This window comes from Stomoxys calcitrans, chromosome 4, assembly GCF_963082655.1.
Source record: "Stomoxys calcitrans chromosome 4, idStoCalc2.1, whole genome shotgun sequence".
NCBI classification, from domain to species: Eukaryota; Metazoa; Arthropoda; class Insecta; order Diptera; family Muscidae; genus Stomoxys; species Stomoxys calcitrans.
This window is the reverse complement of record NC_081555.1, coordinates 100,495,433-100,511,461: the sequence shown is the minus strand read 5'-3', so window position 1 is coordinate 100,511,461 and position 16,029 is coordinate 100,495,433. Positions and strand designations below refer to the sequence as shown.

The following is a 16,029-nucleotide window of genomic DNA, read 5'->3' as shown; positions in this document are numbered from 1 at the left end:
GTTGTGAAACACGGTCTTGGTGGTACCTAGGCCTTTAGATGTGAATGGAAAAAGCTTTTTTTATAAGCTTCCTTAGTCCTATTTAAGGGTAGTTAGAGGTCAATGGTCGGTCGATAAGGCAAAATTGTACTGTGCGTGTCGGTATGTATGTATACACTTTGTATGCCTACTCATTCATTATTTCATTTGACTAACGAAGGAGACTGAGGGCAGAAAGGACATATCAATGTCAACGAATACAAAGAGTGCAAAAATAAGACCTAAAATTTCACAATAGCCGTATGCCATTGCTTTAACATTATATATTGCAGAAATAGCAAAATAGCCGCGGTTCTTCAGCGGAATGGCAATAAACGAATATTTTCTTTTTTTTCAAATCAATTATTTTACACAAACAAATCGCTTTAAAGTTGTACAATATATTGGACAAAGCATATGGCTAACAATATGCAACAAGCACACACAGCCATAGCATAAATCAAAATGTCCAAAAAAATTGAGAGCAATAAAAATAAATACTTGAGCATTCATTCTTTGTGCATATTTACAAGAAACATTTACAAAAATTGATATAAAAACATATACACAACTCCTCCCCATTATCGGTTCCATCATGTGGCATCATTGGCAAAATACAACCCTGTTTGCCATTCGTTCAGTTCATTCGTTAAAAGCCCCAATCACTTATAGCTGTACTACTCTTACGCCATACTTTCAAATGCCGGCAAAAAGAGAATTCCAGAGATGAGCTTTTATGTGTGTATTTGTGTGAATTGCAAATGAACGTCCTTCAACTGACATTGGGATTGCATCTCCCCCCCGCTAACAGAGTTGATGAGCTGAACAAATTCACGAAACAACAGCACAGTTTGTTGAGTAGCACAGCCCAGTTGAGAGCGCGTAGGAATTTCTCCAGTTTATACAAGTGAACTAGAACAACAAAAAAAAAAAAACATGTCCAAAATCGGTATTAATGGATTCGGTCGCATTGGTCGCCTCGTCTTGAGGGCTGCCATTGATAAGGGCGCCCAAGTTGTGGCTGTCAACGATCCCTTCATCGATGTGGAATACATGGTTTACTTGTTTAAATTCGATTCGACCCACGGTCGTTTCAAGGGTACCGTTGCTGCCGAAGGTGGCAAATTGGTTGTTAACGGTCAAGCCATCACCGTTTTCAGCGAACGCGACCCCGCTAACATTAACTGGGCCAGCGCTGGAGCCGAATATGTTGTGGAATCCACTGGCGTCTTCACCACCATCGACAAGGCCTCCGCCCATTTCAAGGGTGGTGCCAAGAAGGTTGTCATCTCTGCTCCATCTGCCGATGCCCCCATGTTTGTATGCGGTGTCAACTTGGATGCCTACAAACCAGACATGAAAGTGGTCTCCAACGCCTCCTGCACCACCAACTGCTTGGCTCCCTTGGCCAAGGTTATCCACGACAACTGGGAAATTGTTGAGGGTCTCATGACCACTGTGCATGCCACTACTGCCACACAAAAGACCGTTGACGGACCCTCTGGCAAATTGTGGCGTGATGGTCGTGGTGCTGCCCAAAATATCATTCCTGCCTCCACCGGTGCCGCCAAAGCTGTCGGCAAAGTAATTCCTGCCTTGAATGGCAAACTCACTGGCATGGCTTTCCGTGTGCCCACCCCCAATGTGTCGGTTGTCGATTTGACTGTCCGCCTTGGCAAGCCAGCCAACTATGAAGCCATCAAAGCCAAGGTTTTGGAAGCTTCCAACGGTCCCATGAAGGGTATCTTGGGCTACACCGATGAGGAAGTAGTCTCCACCGACTTCGTCAGCGATACCCACTCCTCTGTGTTCGACGCCAAGGCTGGCATCTCCCTCAACGATCAATTTGTCAAGTTGATCTCCTGGTACGACAACGAATTCGGTTACTCCAACCGTGTCATCGACTTGATCAAATACATGCAATCCAAGGATTAAATTTTCCACCACAGAGGGGAGAGAAGTTTCGAGAAAGATGATAAAGTTACATTTTAAGCAAAACAACAAGAAACCCATACATGCTACAGCAAAAATTTAGATTTTACGCCCAAATTAAAAAAAGTTTACATGAGATGAAAAAGACGCACATTATCAGACAGGAGCTGAAAGCGCATTTACTCGAAGAATGAATAAATATTCTTTTGAAAATTTGTTTTTGATACAAGTGGAATATAGCCTAATGGCTACAGCTACTCTCTACAAATATCTTGCAAACGAACAACAACCACAACCACCTCCTGAACCATCATCAGCAACAGCAACAAAAGAAAACAAATCTCTGTTACTATATTCAATAATTTAAAAATTTAGATATTAAACAAACCAAACGTTAATAAAAATAAATGTTATTAAGAAAAACATTAAAAAAACTAAAAAATAAGTGCATGACACTTTGTTACAAGTCTTATATAATCACCATGAAAGGGAAATTTCTCTATTGTGCTTGCATACATTTTTATGTACACAAAAAGAGTGCAAAGTTGAGTTTAACTCATGCCAAAAAAAAATAGAGATGTACAATTTCCCTTCCTCTTTACATCTGTGTAGACATGCACCACTTCCCCAACTAGACAAATAGCTGTCGTCATAATTCAGAGGGTTAAGAATGTTTTTAGTAGATTTTCATTGTTTTGTTATGAAATAGCACGTCGGCATTTGCTTATTTGATTTTATTATAACGAAGGAAAGTGGGGGTGGGTATATGTATCCAACAGCTAATAGTGATGAAACCCTTTCAAGTATTTGCCAAATGAGAATGACACATTGCATTATGTTATTGTTGGGCATTTTGTTTTTGTTGTAGTAGTGTGTTATACACTAAAGTGGCAACCCTTGCCGATGAAGAACTCCATCGGGTCAATCCGGTACGTACAACCGGCTGCCATGGGATTGTGTGCATTTGTGTGTACTTGCGAATTATCGGTAACACCTTTGACCCCTCGAATAGTTTAATGGTTTAATACTTCTTATCGCTGTTTTTTTTTATTTTATATTTATCTGCGCTTATACAAATAGCTTGCCTATCTTTACGCCTTTATGGCAACAACACCACATTCCATATTTGCAAATCTAAACAATTACTCACGTTTACTTTCTCATTCTCTACTAAGCAATTTTGGAAAAGAGAAAAGACTGCTCTTACTATTTGCGTGGCAGGCGACATAAGTTTTTTTAGGGAAATTTTACCAGTTTGATGTCGCCGGTTTTAAGATTTACATACATACATTTGCAGATTTCACCTGCTATATACTCTGAAAAAAAAACAAATTAAAAGGCCCAACCGGTTTTTGTCTTCTATTACGAACTGTGATAGCTTTTATGATTAAGGCAAGAAATTAATCAGCTATTGTACCGACCTACCAAGGCAAAAGGTCACTTTTCAGTTCGAATGATATAAACACGTCATAAAATACTCACACACACACGTTTGGCCTAATAGAAGTTGCCCAGCAGTCCAAATGACTATCATGACATTGACTTCGAAGACTTCTTTAAGGCAATTTGAATTTTGTCGCCAATATGACATATCTGCTGACGTGACTTACATATTCACCCTTATTCCCGTTGTCGAAGGCGAAAATCAACAGCAGTCGTAGTCGAAGGCGAATTTCACATTTGATGGTATTCTGTAACTTATTCGCCTTCGACAGTTTGATAATAGAAAAATATTGTGGTAAATAAAAAAAAAATATAAAAGTAGGTTCCATACTTTTTCGATAAACAGGTGCGATGTAGTTTAGAATGCAATTAACTTATTGGGTTGCCCAAAAAGTAATTGCGGGTTTTTTAAAAGAAAGTAAATGCATTTTTAATAAATCTTAGAATGAACTTTAATCAAATATGTATATCAATCGTTTTCGACAAATTTGATAGTCGAATTCGACTTACGTGATACCAAAAATGTGAACAAATTTCGTCTTCGACAACCATAAACCATTTTGTAAAAATTTCGACATTCGACTACGCTATCGCCAACCGGAATAAGTGGGATTGTTATAAAATTTGACCAATTCGACCTATTCACTGTGTCCACGAAGAAGTCAGCAGAATTTTTTTTGAGAAATTTTTAATTTTATTTATTTTTTCTTCGTAAAGCGGTTGCTCTATAAAAGACATCTTAACATGAGAAATGATGACATGTTCTTTCACAATGTCGCTTAAAATATCATGCATAATTTTCGCCACAGCTATATGAAAATGTCATCATACCAGGCATAGATATCAATATATTGTAGTTGCTAATACATATATCCCAGCAGTCCAAACATCTGTCATGACATTGTCTTCAAAGACGTCGGTAATAAAATTTTATAGTCGACAAATTCACTAGGTTAGGTTGCAAAGAGGGTGCAGATATTAATCCGCCCCATGCCACTATGGAAATACACATAAGCCAGTAATCGGCTTGTTGTGCGCTCTAAAAACTATAAAGTAACCTCTCAAAAGAAAATTTTAAGTTAGGAATTACAATATTCCTTTTTGGTTTTCAATACCACTCCCCAAATTTGGTTAATGTCTGGTATTGTGTCTCCACCTAAGTGCCGGTATCTATTAGACGCGAAAACCGGGCAATGGCAAAGGAAATGCTCCAACGTCTCATCACCCGCATTGATTTTTCATAAGTGAGCTCGTAGTCCTATGTGTCCCGTTATGATACCAATAGCTATACTGACCTCCTTCTTGCTTCCTTTCAGTAATAGCATCGTCTTCTCACGATCTGGATCCCCCGCATAGGATTTTCGCCATCCTACCGACCGTTTCGCTTTTCCACAATGTTGCACCCGCTTTCATCGCCCACTCCCTTAACTCGGACTGCGTCGACCCGAAAAGCTTTAGGTAAACCAATTTTATTGACGGCAGTCCTCTGGCCTTCATTGCCAAATCGTCTGCTCTTTTATTTCCCCTTACTCCGTTATGGCCCGGCACCCAAACGATGCGGATTTTGCCATCCTCAGAGAGGGCGTTAATCTCCTTCTTACACTGCAAGACTGTTCGTGACCTTACCGTCCTGGTTGTTATTGCCCTTATGGCAATTTTACTGTCGGTAAAGATGTTCACACTCGACGTCCTCGCGTTAGCACCACACCACTTCACGCATTCCTTGATCGCCCGGATCTCCACCTGCACGACCGTATTATGGTCAGGCAGTCTAAAACAGATCTCAGTCCCTGGGTTCTCAATGTAAACCCCCAGACCCACTCTGTCCTCTAGCTTTGATCCATACGTGTAACATGATCTTCCAGATGGCAATACTAGGGTTCCGTCAATCCAAGACTGTGCCGATGGCAGCAGTGCCTCGCACTCGACTTCAAGATTAATCTCAGGTATCCGATCGGAAATCTCTTCCCTTCCTTCCAGGTTTTCTATCGTCGCCTCTATTATACCGCGATGGTATGAGCTGCTCCCATCCTCAATCCATTCTCCCATCGCCTTAAGTCTCATAGCCGCAATGGCTGTCTCACACTTAATCTGTATGTCAATGGTTCGGATATCTAGAATAGGCTCCAGTGCCCTAGTGGGCGTGGTCCTTATCGCTCCGCCTGTGCCAAGACAACGTGTTCTTGGCACAGGCACAGGACCATAAGGTATGGTCCTTATGTTGCGATTTTTCTCCATAGCAGTCCACCAAACTACTGAGGCGTAAGTAAGTATTGGTTTTATCACGCTCCTGTAGAGCCAGTGGACTATCCTCGGATTCAGGCCCCATTTCGAGCCTACGGCCCATCTACATAATACCCAATATCAGTGAGCCTTCTCAGTAAGCTCCTGAATGTGACACTTCCAATTCAGTTTCTGTCCAAGATCACACCTAAGTATTTGACCTTGTCAGATATCGAAATCGTCTTATTGAGGTAACGGGTGTGTTAAATAAGGCCCACATTCGTCTTCCTCGTGAACAAGCATATTTCAGTCTTCTCTGGGTTAACATTGAGACCTTTGGGTCTAGCCCAGTCATATGCAATATACAAGATCCTTTCGGCCCTTCTGCATAGCTCGTTCGGATTCTTACCCCTTGGAAGTATTATAACATGGTCTGCGTAGCAGACGGGTTCAAATCCCTCCTCAGTCAGCATCCATAATAGGTCATTTATGGTGGTCACCCATAGGAGTGGCGATAAATGCCCCTGTAGCGTGTCCTGTGCCACTTTCTCCCTTATATTTATGCCATGGGACACACAATTTATCCACCTGTTCATAAGCATATCGTTTATCCAGTCTATAAGGACCGGGTCCAACCGACGTCAATGCATACCGCCAGGGTGTACGTTTTGGCATCGAGGGACTCTTCTATTTTATCCACAACCTCATGGAGGGCGGTCTCCACCGACCTTTCCTTGACATAGGCATACTGTTTATATTTGAGCAGTTCGCTGGATGTCCTAGCCTTTATCATGGTGTCCACAATACGTTCCATGGTTTTGAGTAGAAAGGACTTATGGGTCTGTAGGCCTTTGGTATCGCACAACTTGCCTAGCCGGGCTTGGGTATAAACACCACCATTGCCTCCTACCAGGCTTTCGGAGTATATGCAAGTCCTAGGCATGCTGTGAAAATTTTGGCCAGACGAGGCGCCAGATACTTGCCACAAATTCACTAACCGTGTCCACAAAAAATTCAGCAAATCTTTTTTCATTCTCTTTCTCTAACATACAAAATTTAAACAATTTACTTTGTAGGGGACATCTCAGCAGATCATATCGCATAAGCCGTCATCTGTCAAAAGACTTTGTTTTGTAGATTACTACTAAATTTCCCATGAACATTCCATTAAGGAACAGGGGATAGATACTTCTCTCATATCAATGAGTGCAGTCCGATTAAAGTTTAAGCTCAATTATAAGGGGTCTCCATTTTATGCCGGGTCCGAACCGCGTGCCGCATAGCGACACAACTTGAAAGATAATTTTGTATATGGCAGGATGCTAAGCATTTGTAGCCAGCTTAAATAAGGGGATAACCAACGCTGAAAATTTTGTTCATGTTTACGCCTGGATTTGAACCCAGGCGTTCGGATTCATAGGCGGACATGCTAACCTCTGCGCCACGGTGGCTTCCTGTTTTGTAGATTAAGAACAAGAAATCTAACTGAACCCAATAACAAACGAGCCACGGGATAGCTGTCAGCACCATACAAGCTGGAAAATTGTGGTCCGATCTGTGTGGTGTTCATTGCTGTCACGAGAGGCTTAGCTGACAACTATCGGCCCCGTCCACAATCAGCGATATCGATTGCAGAGTCTCAGTGAGAGGTTGGGTGGCACCGGCTCTTGCACAAATACTGAGTGCCTATGCTGCTCGATATGACAAGGCGAGTTATTGGCGCCTTAAAAAGACCAATGGCCACCTGCTCCAGCGGCTATCGGTTCTTTGGACCGGAACGAGCTTGGTCACTTACTGTATAAATATAATTTATTAATAAATGAATCCATCAATAACAATTTTGTGGATTCCTTTCTCTTTTTTGATATCAAAGACAAACTTGCAGAAATTTTGGATTATTCTCATTAACGAATGGATGAGGGATTCTGTCATCTATATATTCATTGATGAAATGTTCAAAATGTCGCATAAAATGTCATGCATGGATTTTTGCGACAACTACATATATGAAAATGTCATCAACGATTTGTATGGACTGTCGTCTATAGGTCATCAATCCCATGGCAGCTGGTTGTACGTACTGGATTGACCTGATGGAATCCTTCATCAGCAAGGGCTGCCGCCTCCGTGTAACACACATTGTTACAACAAGAACTATGTGTCTTCAACGATTTAAGGTCATGCACCCTTCTATTAAGACAACTTGACGATGCGGCCTGCTGGGTAACAACATCGCTGTGGGTGACTTTTACTTTTCTTTCATATGTTTGTGACCATTTAATAACCGACTTCGTATACCTACTCTGTGTCAAACTAAAACTCATTCCTTGTGGGGGATAAGATTTATAAATACAGAAATAAAGGGAACACTTTTTCTATTTTTAGGTGTTTCTCTTTGCACAACACAAAATGGAAAGCTAATGACCACCGCATCGCCTTATTAGAGGAAGCATTATTTTGTATTGAACTTTTGAATAGGCAAATATAAACAAGAAGGCATGGCATGGCTGCGATGTCCAATTGGGAGCAAAAGTAGGTGCGTTATCGTCACACTTAAAGGTCATCTTATAAAAAAGCATGTGGATTACATCCAATATTTTCCGTATTATTGAGTAGTTACAACAAAAGGTTTTGCACAAAATAAATTCCAAAGGCAAAATAAAAATGTGTACTAGTACATATGAGCAAAAAATGTTAACATTTTCTACACAGAAAAAAAAAATTGCAAAAAATGATTTCAATTAAAAATTTAATTGAAAAAAAAATAGTTTTCAATTAAAAAATTAATTGATTCAGTTAATTTTTAAATAGAATCTGAAAATTTGATCAATCATGAATGTGATTTTGTAATTTTCAATTAAAAAATTAATTGATTCAATAACTCATATTCTCTGCTAATGTACGCACACGTATACACACACACAAATTTCTTTGAGTGATTGGTAAAACTTCGATCAGCTTAATGGCAAGATGGCGGATCAGCTTAATGGCAAGATTGTGGTTGTTGTACAAATGAGACCATCTTTAATTGTTTCACCATGAGCAATAGCATGGCAGCTGGTTCTTCGTGCCGGATTAACCTGATGGAGACCTTTATCCGCCAAGGGCTACTGCCTCAGTGCACAATACACAACAATTCTAAAGGGGAACCCCTACCCGCCAGGGGTGCCCACAGACCTTTGTCCAAACAACGCACCTCAAATTCATGTTCCGGTAGGTAAACATCTGTGTACCAAACAGAAATCAAATCCAGTTTTTAAAAATTTCAATAATTTTTTAATTGGATCAATTAATAAATTAATTGAAAATATTAAAAATTTTCAATCATTTTTTAATTGGCTCAATTAAAAAAATTATTGAAAATTTCAATCGTTTTTTTAATGGAATATGCAATTTTTATACCCTCCACCATGCGATGGGGTATACTAATTTCGTAATTTTCTTTGTAACTCCTCGAATTATTCGTTTAAGACGCCATAAAGTAAAGTTCAAGTCGATCAAGCCATGTCCATCCGTCTGTCTGTCGGAAGCACGCTAACTTTCGAAGGAGTAAAGCTAGCCGCTTGAAATTTTGCACAAATACTTGTTATTAGCGTAGGTCGGTTGGGATTGTAACTGGGCTATATCGGTCCATGTTTTGATATAGCTGCCATATAAACCGATCTTGCATCTTGATTTCTTGAGCCACTAGATGGCGCAATTCTTATCCAATTTGGCTAAAATTTTGCATGAGGTGTTTTGTTACGATGTCCAATAACTATTCTAAGTATGGTTGAAATCAGTCCATAGCCTGATATAGCTGCCATATAAACCGATCTGGGGTCTTGTTTTCTTAAGCCTCTAAAAGACGTAATTTTTATGCGATTTAGCTGGAATTTGCGCAGCGTGTTTTGTTACGACTTCCTAGTAATGTGCTAAGTATGGTTGAAATCGGTCCATAACCTTATATAGCTGCCATATAAACCGAAACTTGACTTCTTGAGCCACTAGAGGGCACAATTCTTATCCGATTTGGCTGAAATTTTGCATGACCTGTTTTGTTATGACTTCCAACAACTCTGCTGAGTATGGTTGAAATCAGTCCCTAGCCTGATATAGTTGCCATATAAAGCGATCTTGGGTCTTGAGATCTTGAGCCGGTAGAGAACGCAATTATTATCCAATTTGGCAGAAATTATGTACAATGGTCTGAATCGGTATTTAGCCTGATACAGCTCCCATATTAACCGATTTCCCTATTTTACTCTTTGAACCCCTAAAGGACTCAATTCTTATACGAATTGGCTGAAATTTTACAAAATGACTTCTTCTGGCAGGGTTCTGAGCCGGCTCTTGCACAAATACCGAGTGCCTACGATGGTCGATATGACGAGTCGAGTTATTATCGCCTTTAAATAACCAAAGGCCACCCTGTTCCCGCGGCGATCGGTCCTTTCGACCGGAACGAGCTTAATCACCTACAGGAGATTGACGAGGATCGCCACCTCCACGACAACATATTTCCAAATCTGATCCGCTTTCATCAAGATAGTGGCAGTCATAGAAGAAAATATTGTGGAAAATTTTAATATCAGTTAATAATTGATTTAAAGCCTCTAGGAGTATAAAGAGGGTGATACATAGTATATATGTGTGATATTCTAAATCTAAACCGATTTCTATGAAGCATTTTTTTTCAGCAAAAAAAGTCAAATGTCAGAAAAGAATTCTGCGAGACAAATTTCGTGCGAATCGGTGGACAAATAACCACATTTTTACAATATTAGTCAACATTAGACAAACATATATACAGGACCTATATGTAAATCTAAACCGATTACGACTAAATTGCTTATACATAGTATAAGTCATAGAAGAATGCATTGCGCAAAGTTTTTGGGAAGATAGATTAATGCTCTTACAAAGACTCTAGAAGTGAAAATCAGCCAAACCATTTATATGGGATCTACATTTATCTAAATCTGTTTCTTTGAAATTCACAAGTATTCGCAAGAAAATATTTCGTGCCAACTTCGTGAAAATTATTACAATATTAAGCAATTCGGACGAATATAGAAATCCGAATCCGATTATGAACAATTTCAATGCTCTAATCCTCAAGTCATCTGTGCCAAATTTGAAGGTAATCGGATCAAAAATGCTGTCTTTAATTTAATATGAGGCGTAACCGCCATTATGTTGCGAACTAGCTTTCCAGAGTAACTGCGAAATTGATATAACTGCGAAATCGTTATACAGCAAATATAAAACAAATCACTTTTTTTGGAGCAAGTGCAGTTTGCGGACCCCTCGCCAAATGAGCTCATTTTTTCAGGTGATAGAGTTCGATGTATTCAATAGTTTTGACTGACGCTTTCGAGGCCTATCTCTCAAGACCTAGGTCCATCCCATGGGACTTTCTCAAGACCCAGGTCTATCCCGCGTGAATTTTTCACATCGTTGGAATCAGCTTGCCAAGCTGTACAATATAGGCCATTTTCAGAGGAATCCGTGAGGGGCCAGTAAACTGCACTTGGACCCTTTTTTTCGTAAATATGCTTTAGTAGACTTACACAACACAGGTTTTTTTTATGCCCATTAAAATTTGGATTCTGTCACTAACATCATTTTTGCGGGAAGGGCTCGATGAGTTCATAGGTGAGCATTTTTCCATAGCATAAAATGCAAGTAAATGCAAACAAATAAACGGCTGAATCTCTTTTTAAAGTATGAAAATTCAAATGAGGTCTATTTACAACTAATTTTCCATTGGTTCATCTCTATTACTATGTTCTCCTTTGTCATTTATGGGATTGCCTTCTTTGTCATATCGTAGATGTAAACCATGCTTAATAAAACGACCAGCTGCTCCTTTGTCTAGTTTGGGACGTATGGTGTTACGTTCATAGATTTCCTTATCTCTCAATATCGTTTGTCGAGTACGGGACAGTTCATTTTTAATGCCATGCTGAAAAGAAGAAAACAAAATAAATTCCGATGTAAGGGTTCAAACTATATTAGGTTTTTGTCAAAATAAATTAATAAAATTAAGTTGTGTGAACGATACAACTGCACATTTTAGATTGCCGGTCTATCGGACTTCTTGATTCTGTACTGTTTCCCAATGCAATACGAACATACCCAATATCTGTTTATTTCTGCGCTTCTTACATTTCGTTAAAGGTAAACAACAACTCAGTAAAAGATCGCAAAGTGAAACGTCTAACATTCGATGTTGCTACGGCATTCTTATCCTAGTCCTTGGTACATTTTATTAAATATTTTGCACTCAAAGAAATTTCCTAAATGCCCAATACTTCCGATGATGCATACACCTTTACAACACAAGTTTTACCTCATTAGGATCCAATCCTTGTAGCTTGACATACATCCAGTAAAGTGAGTTAATCGAATATGCCAAATAATTGTCCAGTTTAACCCGTTCCTGTGTAGATAACTCTTCATAGTCCTTAAAACCAATTGCTGTTTGTATTGAAGCCTCAATTTTATCCAAACTTTCATCGAAGTTTTCCACGCAATTGATGAACTTTTCATCATTTCGTAGTTCTCCATAATCTCGGGCACCTGAAGTCATTTTGAGTAGGATTTCTTTTCAAAATTCTAATTGATGATATAAATACTTTAAATGGCTTGCACTTAGTTAAAACGTCAAAAGCAAAATTTGTTTGAAAACAAATAACATGTGCGTTAGGGATGCAAATGAGGAAGTGGCTCAAAGAGTAGAATTTTTTGACGGCGTCGGCAGTCTCTTTAGCTGAGTATTTTGTTCACACTTGAAACTATTGCCGGCATCAATTTTGCCTGTTTTATTGGTTTCATTGTTTCGTTTTTCTTTATTTATTTGATAAAAAATATATTAAATAGAGAAAACAATAGGTGTAGATAGAGAAACGTGTTTTGACATGAAATAGCAACATTTGCTTGCTATAAAATTCCGTTCACGGAACAAGTAACTTTTTCAGCAGCTGTTCCGAAAGCAGAATAGAATGTCAACCCTATAGTCCTTTATACATATATATATAATACACACACACAATCAAAACTCGTTGACAGATAATGCGAGAAAAAAATTTTACTCAGCTGTTTACGGTACACTACCTGTTAGTTATGTCATGGGCAATAGTTTCAAGTGTTATCATTATAATGTTTTTTTTTTTGCCATTTTACTCACAATAAGCAGAGTATTACTTTTTCGCCTATTTTTGGCCAACTTTTTTTGTATGGAGTTTGACAGCATTCCGCTCGAAACGCTGAACAGAATACTAAGCTTAAGCGAGTAGAAATTTGCAAATTCTCAATTACCAAACACTCAAAAATGTGCTCGTTTTCTCGTTTTCACGCATTTCCCGTTCTCTTCTGCTGGCAAATATAGTTCGCGAACGACTTGTATGCAATTTATATTGCATACAAGTTCTTATGTGTGCACGCTCCATAATAGTAACCGTAACATGTGTTTTCATACTCTCATTGTGTTCGCCGGATTTTTCATTGTGTTTAATCTCCAAAAAGTTATTATTATTTTAATATTATTTATTTCATAAAAGGAAGCAGTGTTATTTACATTATATTTTTTTTGCGAATATTATTCAACAAGGTGAATACATAATTGTCTTTGTTTGTCTGGGCTCATCGCCCATCCTAATGACCCTTATCAAACGAAGTAAGATTTTAAAAAGGGCAAGTGGGCCCATGGGGCAATCTCTTCAGTTTCCTTTCCGGGATAAGTTTCTTAATATTTACCATATACGAGTATGAACATTATACATACCTTCGTTATAGTGTAATCATTGTTTGATTCGACTACATATATAGGTCTGGCCGGGCAGTTAAACAGGTGACATGTATCGTGCGATCCCTGGTTACAATCGGGACATACATCTTGCACATCGACATCAATCCTTGCTCTGTAGGAGTTGAGGCGGCTGCATCTGCCGGAACGTAATTGAGCCAGAACTCTGGTTTGCCGGGGGAAGTCAATTTCTTCAGGTGCAATGGGACGCGGTCGTTCTCCAAGGACTACATTCACCCGGTAGTCATTTACCGTGTCTGCATGAATGTTGTCTAGACCCGTTTGATATGCCGCTTGATCTAGAGGTTCTCTCTTGTAGCGCTGAACCTCACGCTCTAGATTATATAGATCTACCTTAAGCCTTCTGGGCGGTAAATATCTATCCCAACAGCCCAAAAGGTATTGCTTAGACAGCATGTAGTTATGTCTTCCACATGAGAACTGTTCAACGTTTTCAAGGCCCCATAGGTCCTTCCGTGTTAAAATTTCAGGGAGTTTTTTTTTGCAGATTTCTAATTTACTCGTTTGGTTAGAAAGTTGGAGCAGTGCCTTTGCCCCCAAAAACGCACTTCAGATGCCTGTTCCTAAGGCCAAACAATATCTACATACCAAAGTTCAGCAAAATCGGAGACGCCCTACAAAGTGCACTTTAGCCACGTTTTTGATTGTTTTCCCCCTTTTCGCAGGAAGTTTTGATAGTCTATCAACAGAATATACCACTAAATTTCCCATGAACATTCCATTAAGGAACAAGGGAACAGAATTATAGAAACTAAAATTAAACCTATCTGATGGTATAAGTAATGTTTAAGGAAAGCTTTAAATACTATAAGTCAAAGTGGCCCATACCAAATTTAACAAGCGTTATTGATTTTCGAGAGAGAGGAGTCAATGAGGTAAGTATTGCACCGTGTTTGGAATACATACATAAATGGCTCCAAATAAGAGTAATGTATGTACTTAGCATGCAAATTTCAAATGTATTGGCCTCTAAAACTACCTATAAAATTTTCTATAGATTCAGGAATTACATTTGAACGACTGTGATTGCGCTTCATTGGGATTGCCTTTGGGACTTAATCCAGTTCATTGTTGGCGTATATTTACACTCAATTCCCATCCCGGTTTGCTAATCATACGTCATGCCTTCACCACACTGGGTCAACGCTATTGGATGGCGCGCAGCCTAAAAGATTATCCCAAAGCTCCGAATCGTGTCAATTTAAATGAACGACTGTTTCAAAAGTCTGTGCTTGATGACTGGTGGTTTTCCCTGCAAAGTTGTGAGGACAAAGATGAATCGAGAAGAATGAAAATATCCATGAGGTGGACCACATTGGGCTATCACCATGATTGGGACACCAAAATTTATAGCGAAGATTTACATACGAAATTTCCTGAAGACTTATCAAAGTTAAGCAGTTTCTTTGCCAACATTCTAGGCTATAATGATTATCAAGCACAAGCTGCAATTGTTAATTATTATCCAATAGGAACTACCTTAGCTGGGCATACGGACCATTCAGAGCAGAATTTAGAAGCACCACTATTTTCTTTTAGGTGAGCATATTTAAACATTAAGTTACATGTTGCATATTTTCAAATATTTGTTTCTTTTATGTTGTATGAAGTTTCGGTCAAACAGCGATATTTCTTATTGGAGGAAAAACGAGAGAAGAAAAACCAACAGCACTTTTTATTGAAAGTGGCGATGTGCTGGTCATGTCCAAAGAATCCCGTTTATGCTACCACGCAGTACCTAGGGTAATGAAAGCCCGTGAGGAAACTTGGAATTGTTTAATAGAATCCACACAACCAAAGGAATCAAGCGTGGAACCACCAGTGCAACCTTCTAAACGTTTACGTACCGAAGTTCCTTGTATAGATAGCAGAGAGACTAGTGCAGCCCTCGAATGGGCTATGGACCCAATTTTATACAATCAAGTGGCAGACGAAATTTTTTGGTCACCTTTCAAAAGTTATTTACACGATTCCCGCATAAATCTTAACGTTAGGCAGGTACTTCATCGAAATCGTACAACATTAAATGGCCATTGAACGACAACCCATATCTGCTGACACATTTAGATGATAACCATTGTTTGCTATCTATATAGTTATTAAATTACAATAATTTAACAAAATTACAAACAATTTTAAGTAAAGCTAAAATAAACAATTTTAAAAATTTGCAAAAACGAAAATATTGACTATGTTAGGGCGAAGATCATTAAATTTCACAATTATTGTTTGTTTCTCTTTCGAGACAAGCTCATCTATCTCTGGCTTTCCTTTTCCACTTGCAAAAAAATCTCCGTTCATTGAGCTCGTCTTGAAAGAGAAACAAACAAAAATATTGACATTGAAAGGCTCTTATAACTCGTCTTTTCATTTCGAGTGTCAGCGGCACTTAGTAGTGAAGTAAAACTCGGTGACGCCCAGCATTTCACAGAGATTGTCCACTCGACACTGCTGATAGTCCGCGGCTGCTGTTGCTGGTACTCCTACAGGGCATCGCACTATCCGCAACCTGTGGACGCGCCTGGTAGTCTCAGCTGAGCTTCTCATGAAACCACGCAAATGCGCGTGGTTTCATGAGCAATAAAATTTGTATCTACAGCAAT

General features: G+C 39.1%; 3 protein-coding genes and 1 long non-coding RNA gene across 5 annotated transcripts; 3 read left to right on the top strand and 1 right to left on the bottom strand.

Moving 5' to 3' along the window:
* The first annotated feature begins 848 nt into the window (after positions 1-848).
* Positions 849-2,272, top strand: LOC106083225 (glyceraldehyde-3-phosphate dehydrogenase 2). The gene has a single exon (XM_013246115.2). The coding sequence runs from the start codon at positions 955-957 to the stop codon at positions 1,951-1,953; it is 999 nt and encodes a 332-aa protein (XP_013101569.2). The 5' UTR covers positions 849-954; the 3' UTR covers positions 1,954-2,272.
* Positions 2,273-4,345: 2,073 nt separating this feature from the next.
* Positions 4,346-8,282, top strand: LOC131997254 (uncharacterized). Its single transcript, XR_009398151.1, has 3 exons — positions 4,346-4,637; positions 4,710-4,851; positions 8,002-8,282. It is a non-coding gene; the product is annotated as an uncharacterized LOC131997254 (long non-coding RNA).
* A 3,016-nt stretch (positions 8,283-11,298) lies between these two features.
* LOC106083219 (nuclear nucleic acid-binding protein C1D) lies at positions 11,299-12,291 on the bottom strand. The gene is made up of 2 exons (XM_013246109.2): positions 11,951-12,291; positions 11,299-11,563 (listed from the first exon to the last, which is right to left on the bottom strand). The coding sequence occupies exons 1-2, from the start codon at positions 12,188-12,190 to the stop codon at positions 11,354-11,356; spliced, it is 450 nt and encodes a 149-aa protein (XP_013101563.1). The 5' UTR covers positions 12,191-12,291; the 3' UTR covers positions 11,299-11,353.
* Positions 12,292-13,105: 814 nt separating this feature from the next.
* LOC106083207 (nucleic acid dioxygenase ALKBH1) lies at positions 13,106-15,609 on the top strand. 2 transcript variants are annotated; one of them, XM_013246093.2, is made up of 4 exons: positions 13,106-13,210; positions 14,092-14,301; positions 14,424-14,965; positions 15,037-15,609. In XM_013246093.2, the coding sequence occupies exons 2-4, from the start codon at positions 14,209-14,211 to the stop codon at positions 15,461-15,463; spliced, it is 1,062 nt and encodes a 353-aa protein (XP_013101547.1). In that variant the 5' UTR covers positions 13,106-13,210; positions 14,092-14,208; the 3' UTR covers positions 15,464-15,609. The 2 variants fall into 2 exon arrangements, with proteins under 2 accessions (XP_013101547.1, XP_013101548.1); XM_013246094.2 differs by having other exon boundaries at positions 13,147-13,210; positions 13,914-14,301.
* The last annotated feature ends 420 nt before the right edge of the window (positions 15,610-16,029 follow it).

What these genes read in the sequence shown, in the direction of transcription:
- LOC106083225 (XM_013246115.2), top strand. Translation starts at nt 955, where the DNA reads ATGTCCAAAATCGGTATTAATGGATTCGGTCGCATTGGTCGCCTCGTC.
- LOC106083219 (XM_013246109.2), bottom strand. Translation starts at nt 12,190, where the DNA reads ATGACTTCAGGTGCCCGAGATTATGGAGAACTACGAAATGATGAAAAG. An exon ending in AAGGATTGGATCCTAATGAG is followed by an intron (nt 11,564 to 11,950) that starts GTAAAACTTGTG and finishes TCTTCTTTTCAG; the next exon opens with CATGGCATTAAAAATGAACT.
- LOC106083207 (XM_013246093.2), top strand. Translation starts at nt 14,209, where the DNA reads ATGTTTAAGGAAAGCTTTAAATACTATAAGTCAAAGTGGCCCATACCA. An exon ending in GAGAGAGAGGAGTCAATGAG is followed by an intron (nt 14,302 to 14,423) that starts GTAAGTATTGCA and finishes AATTTTCTATAG; the next exon opens with ATTCAGGAATTACATTTGAA. An exon ending in GCACCACTATTTTCTTTTAG is followed by an intron (nt 14,966 to 15,036) that starts GTGAGCATATTT and finishes TGTTGTATGAAG; the next exon opens with TTTCGGTCAAACAGCGATAT.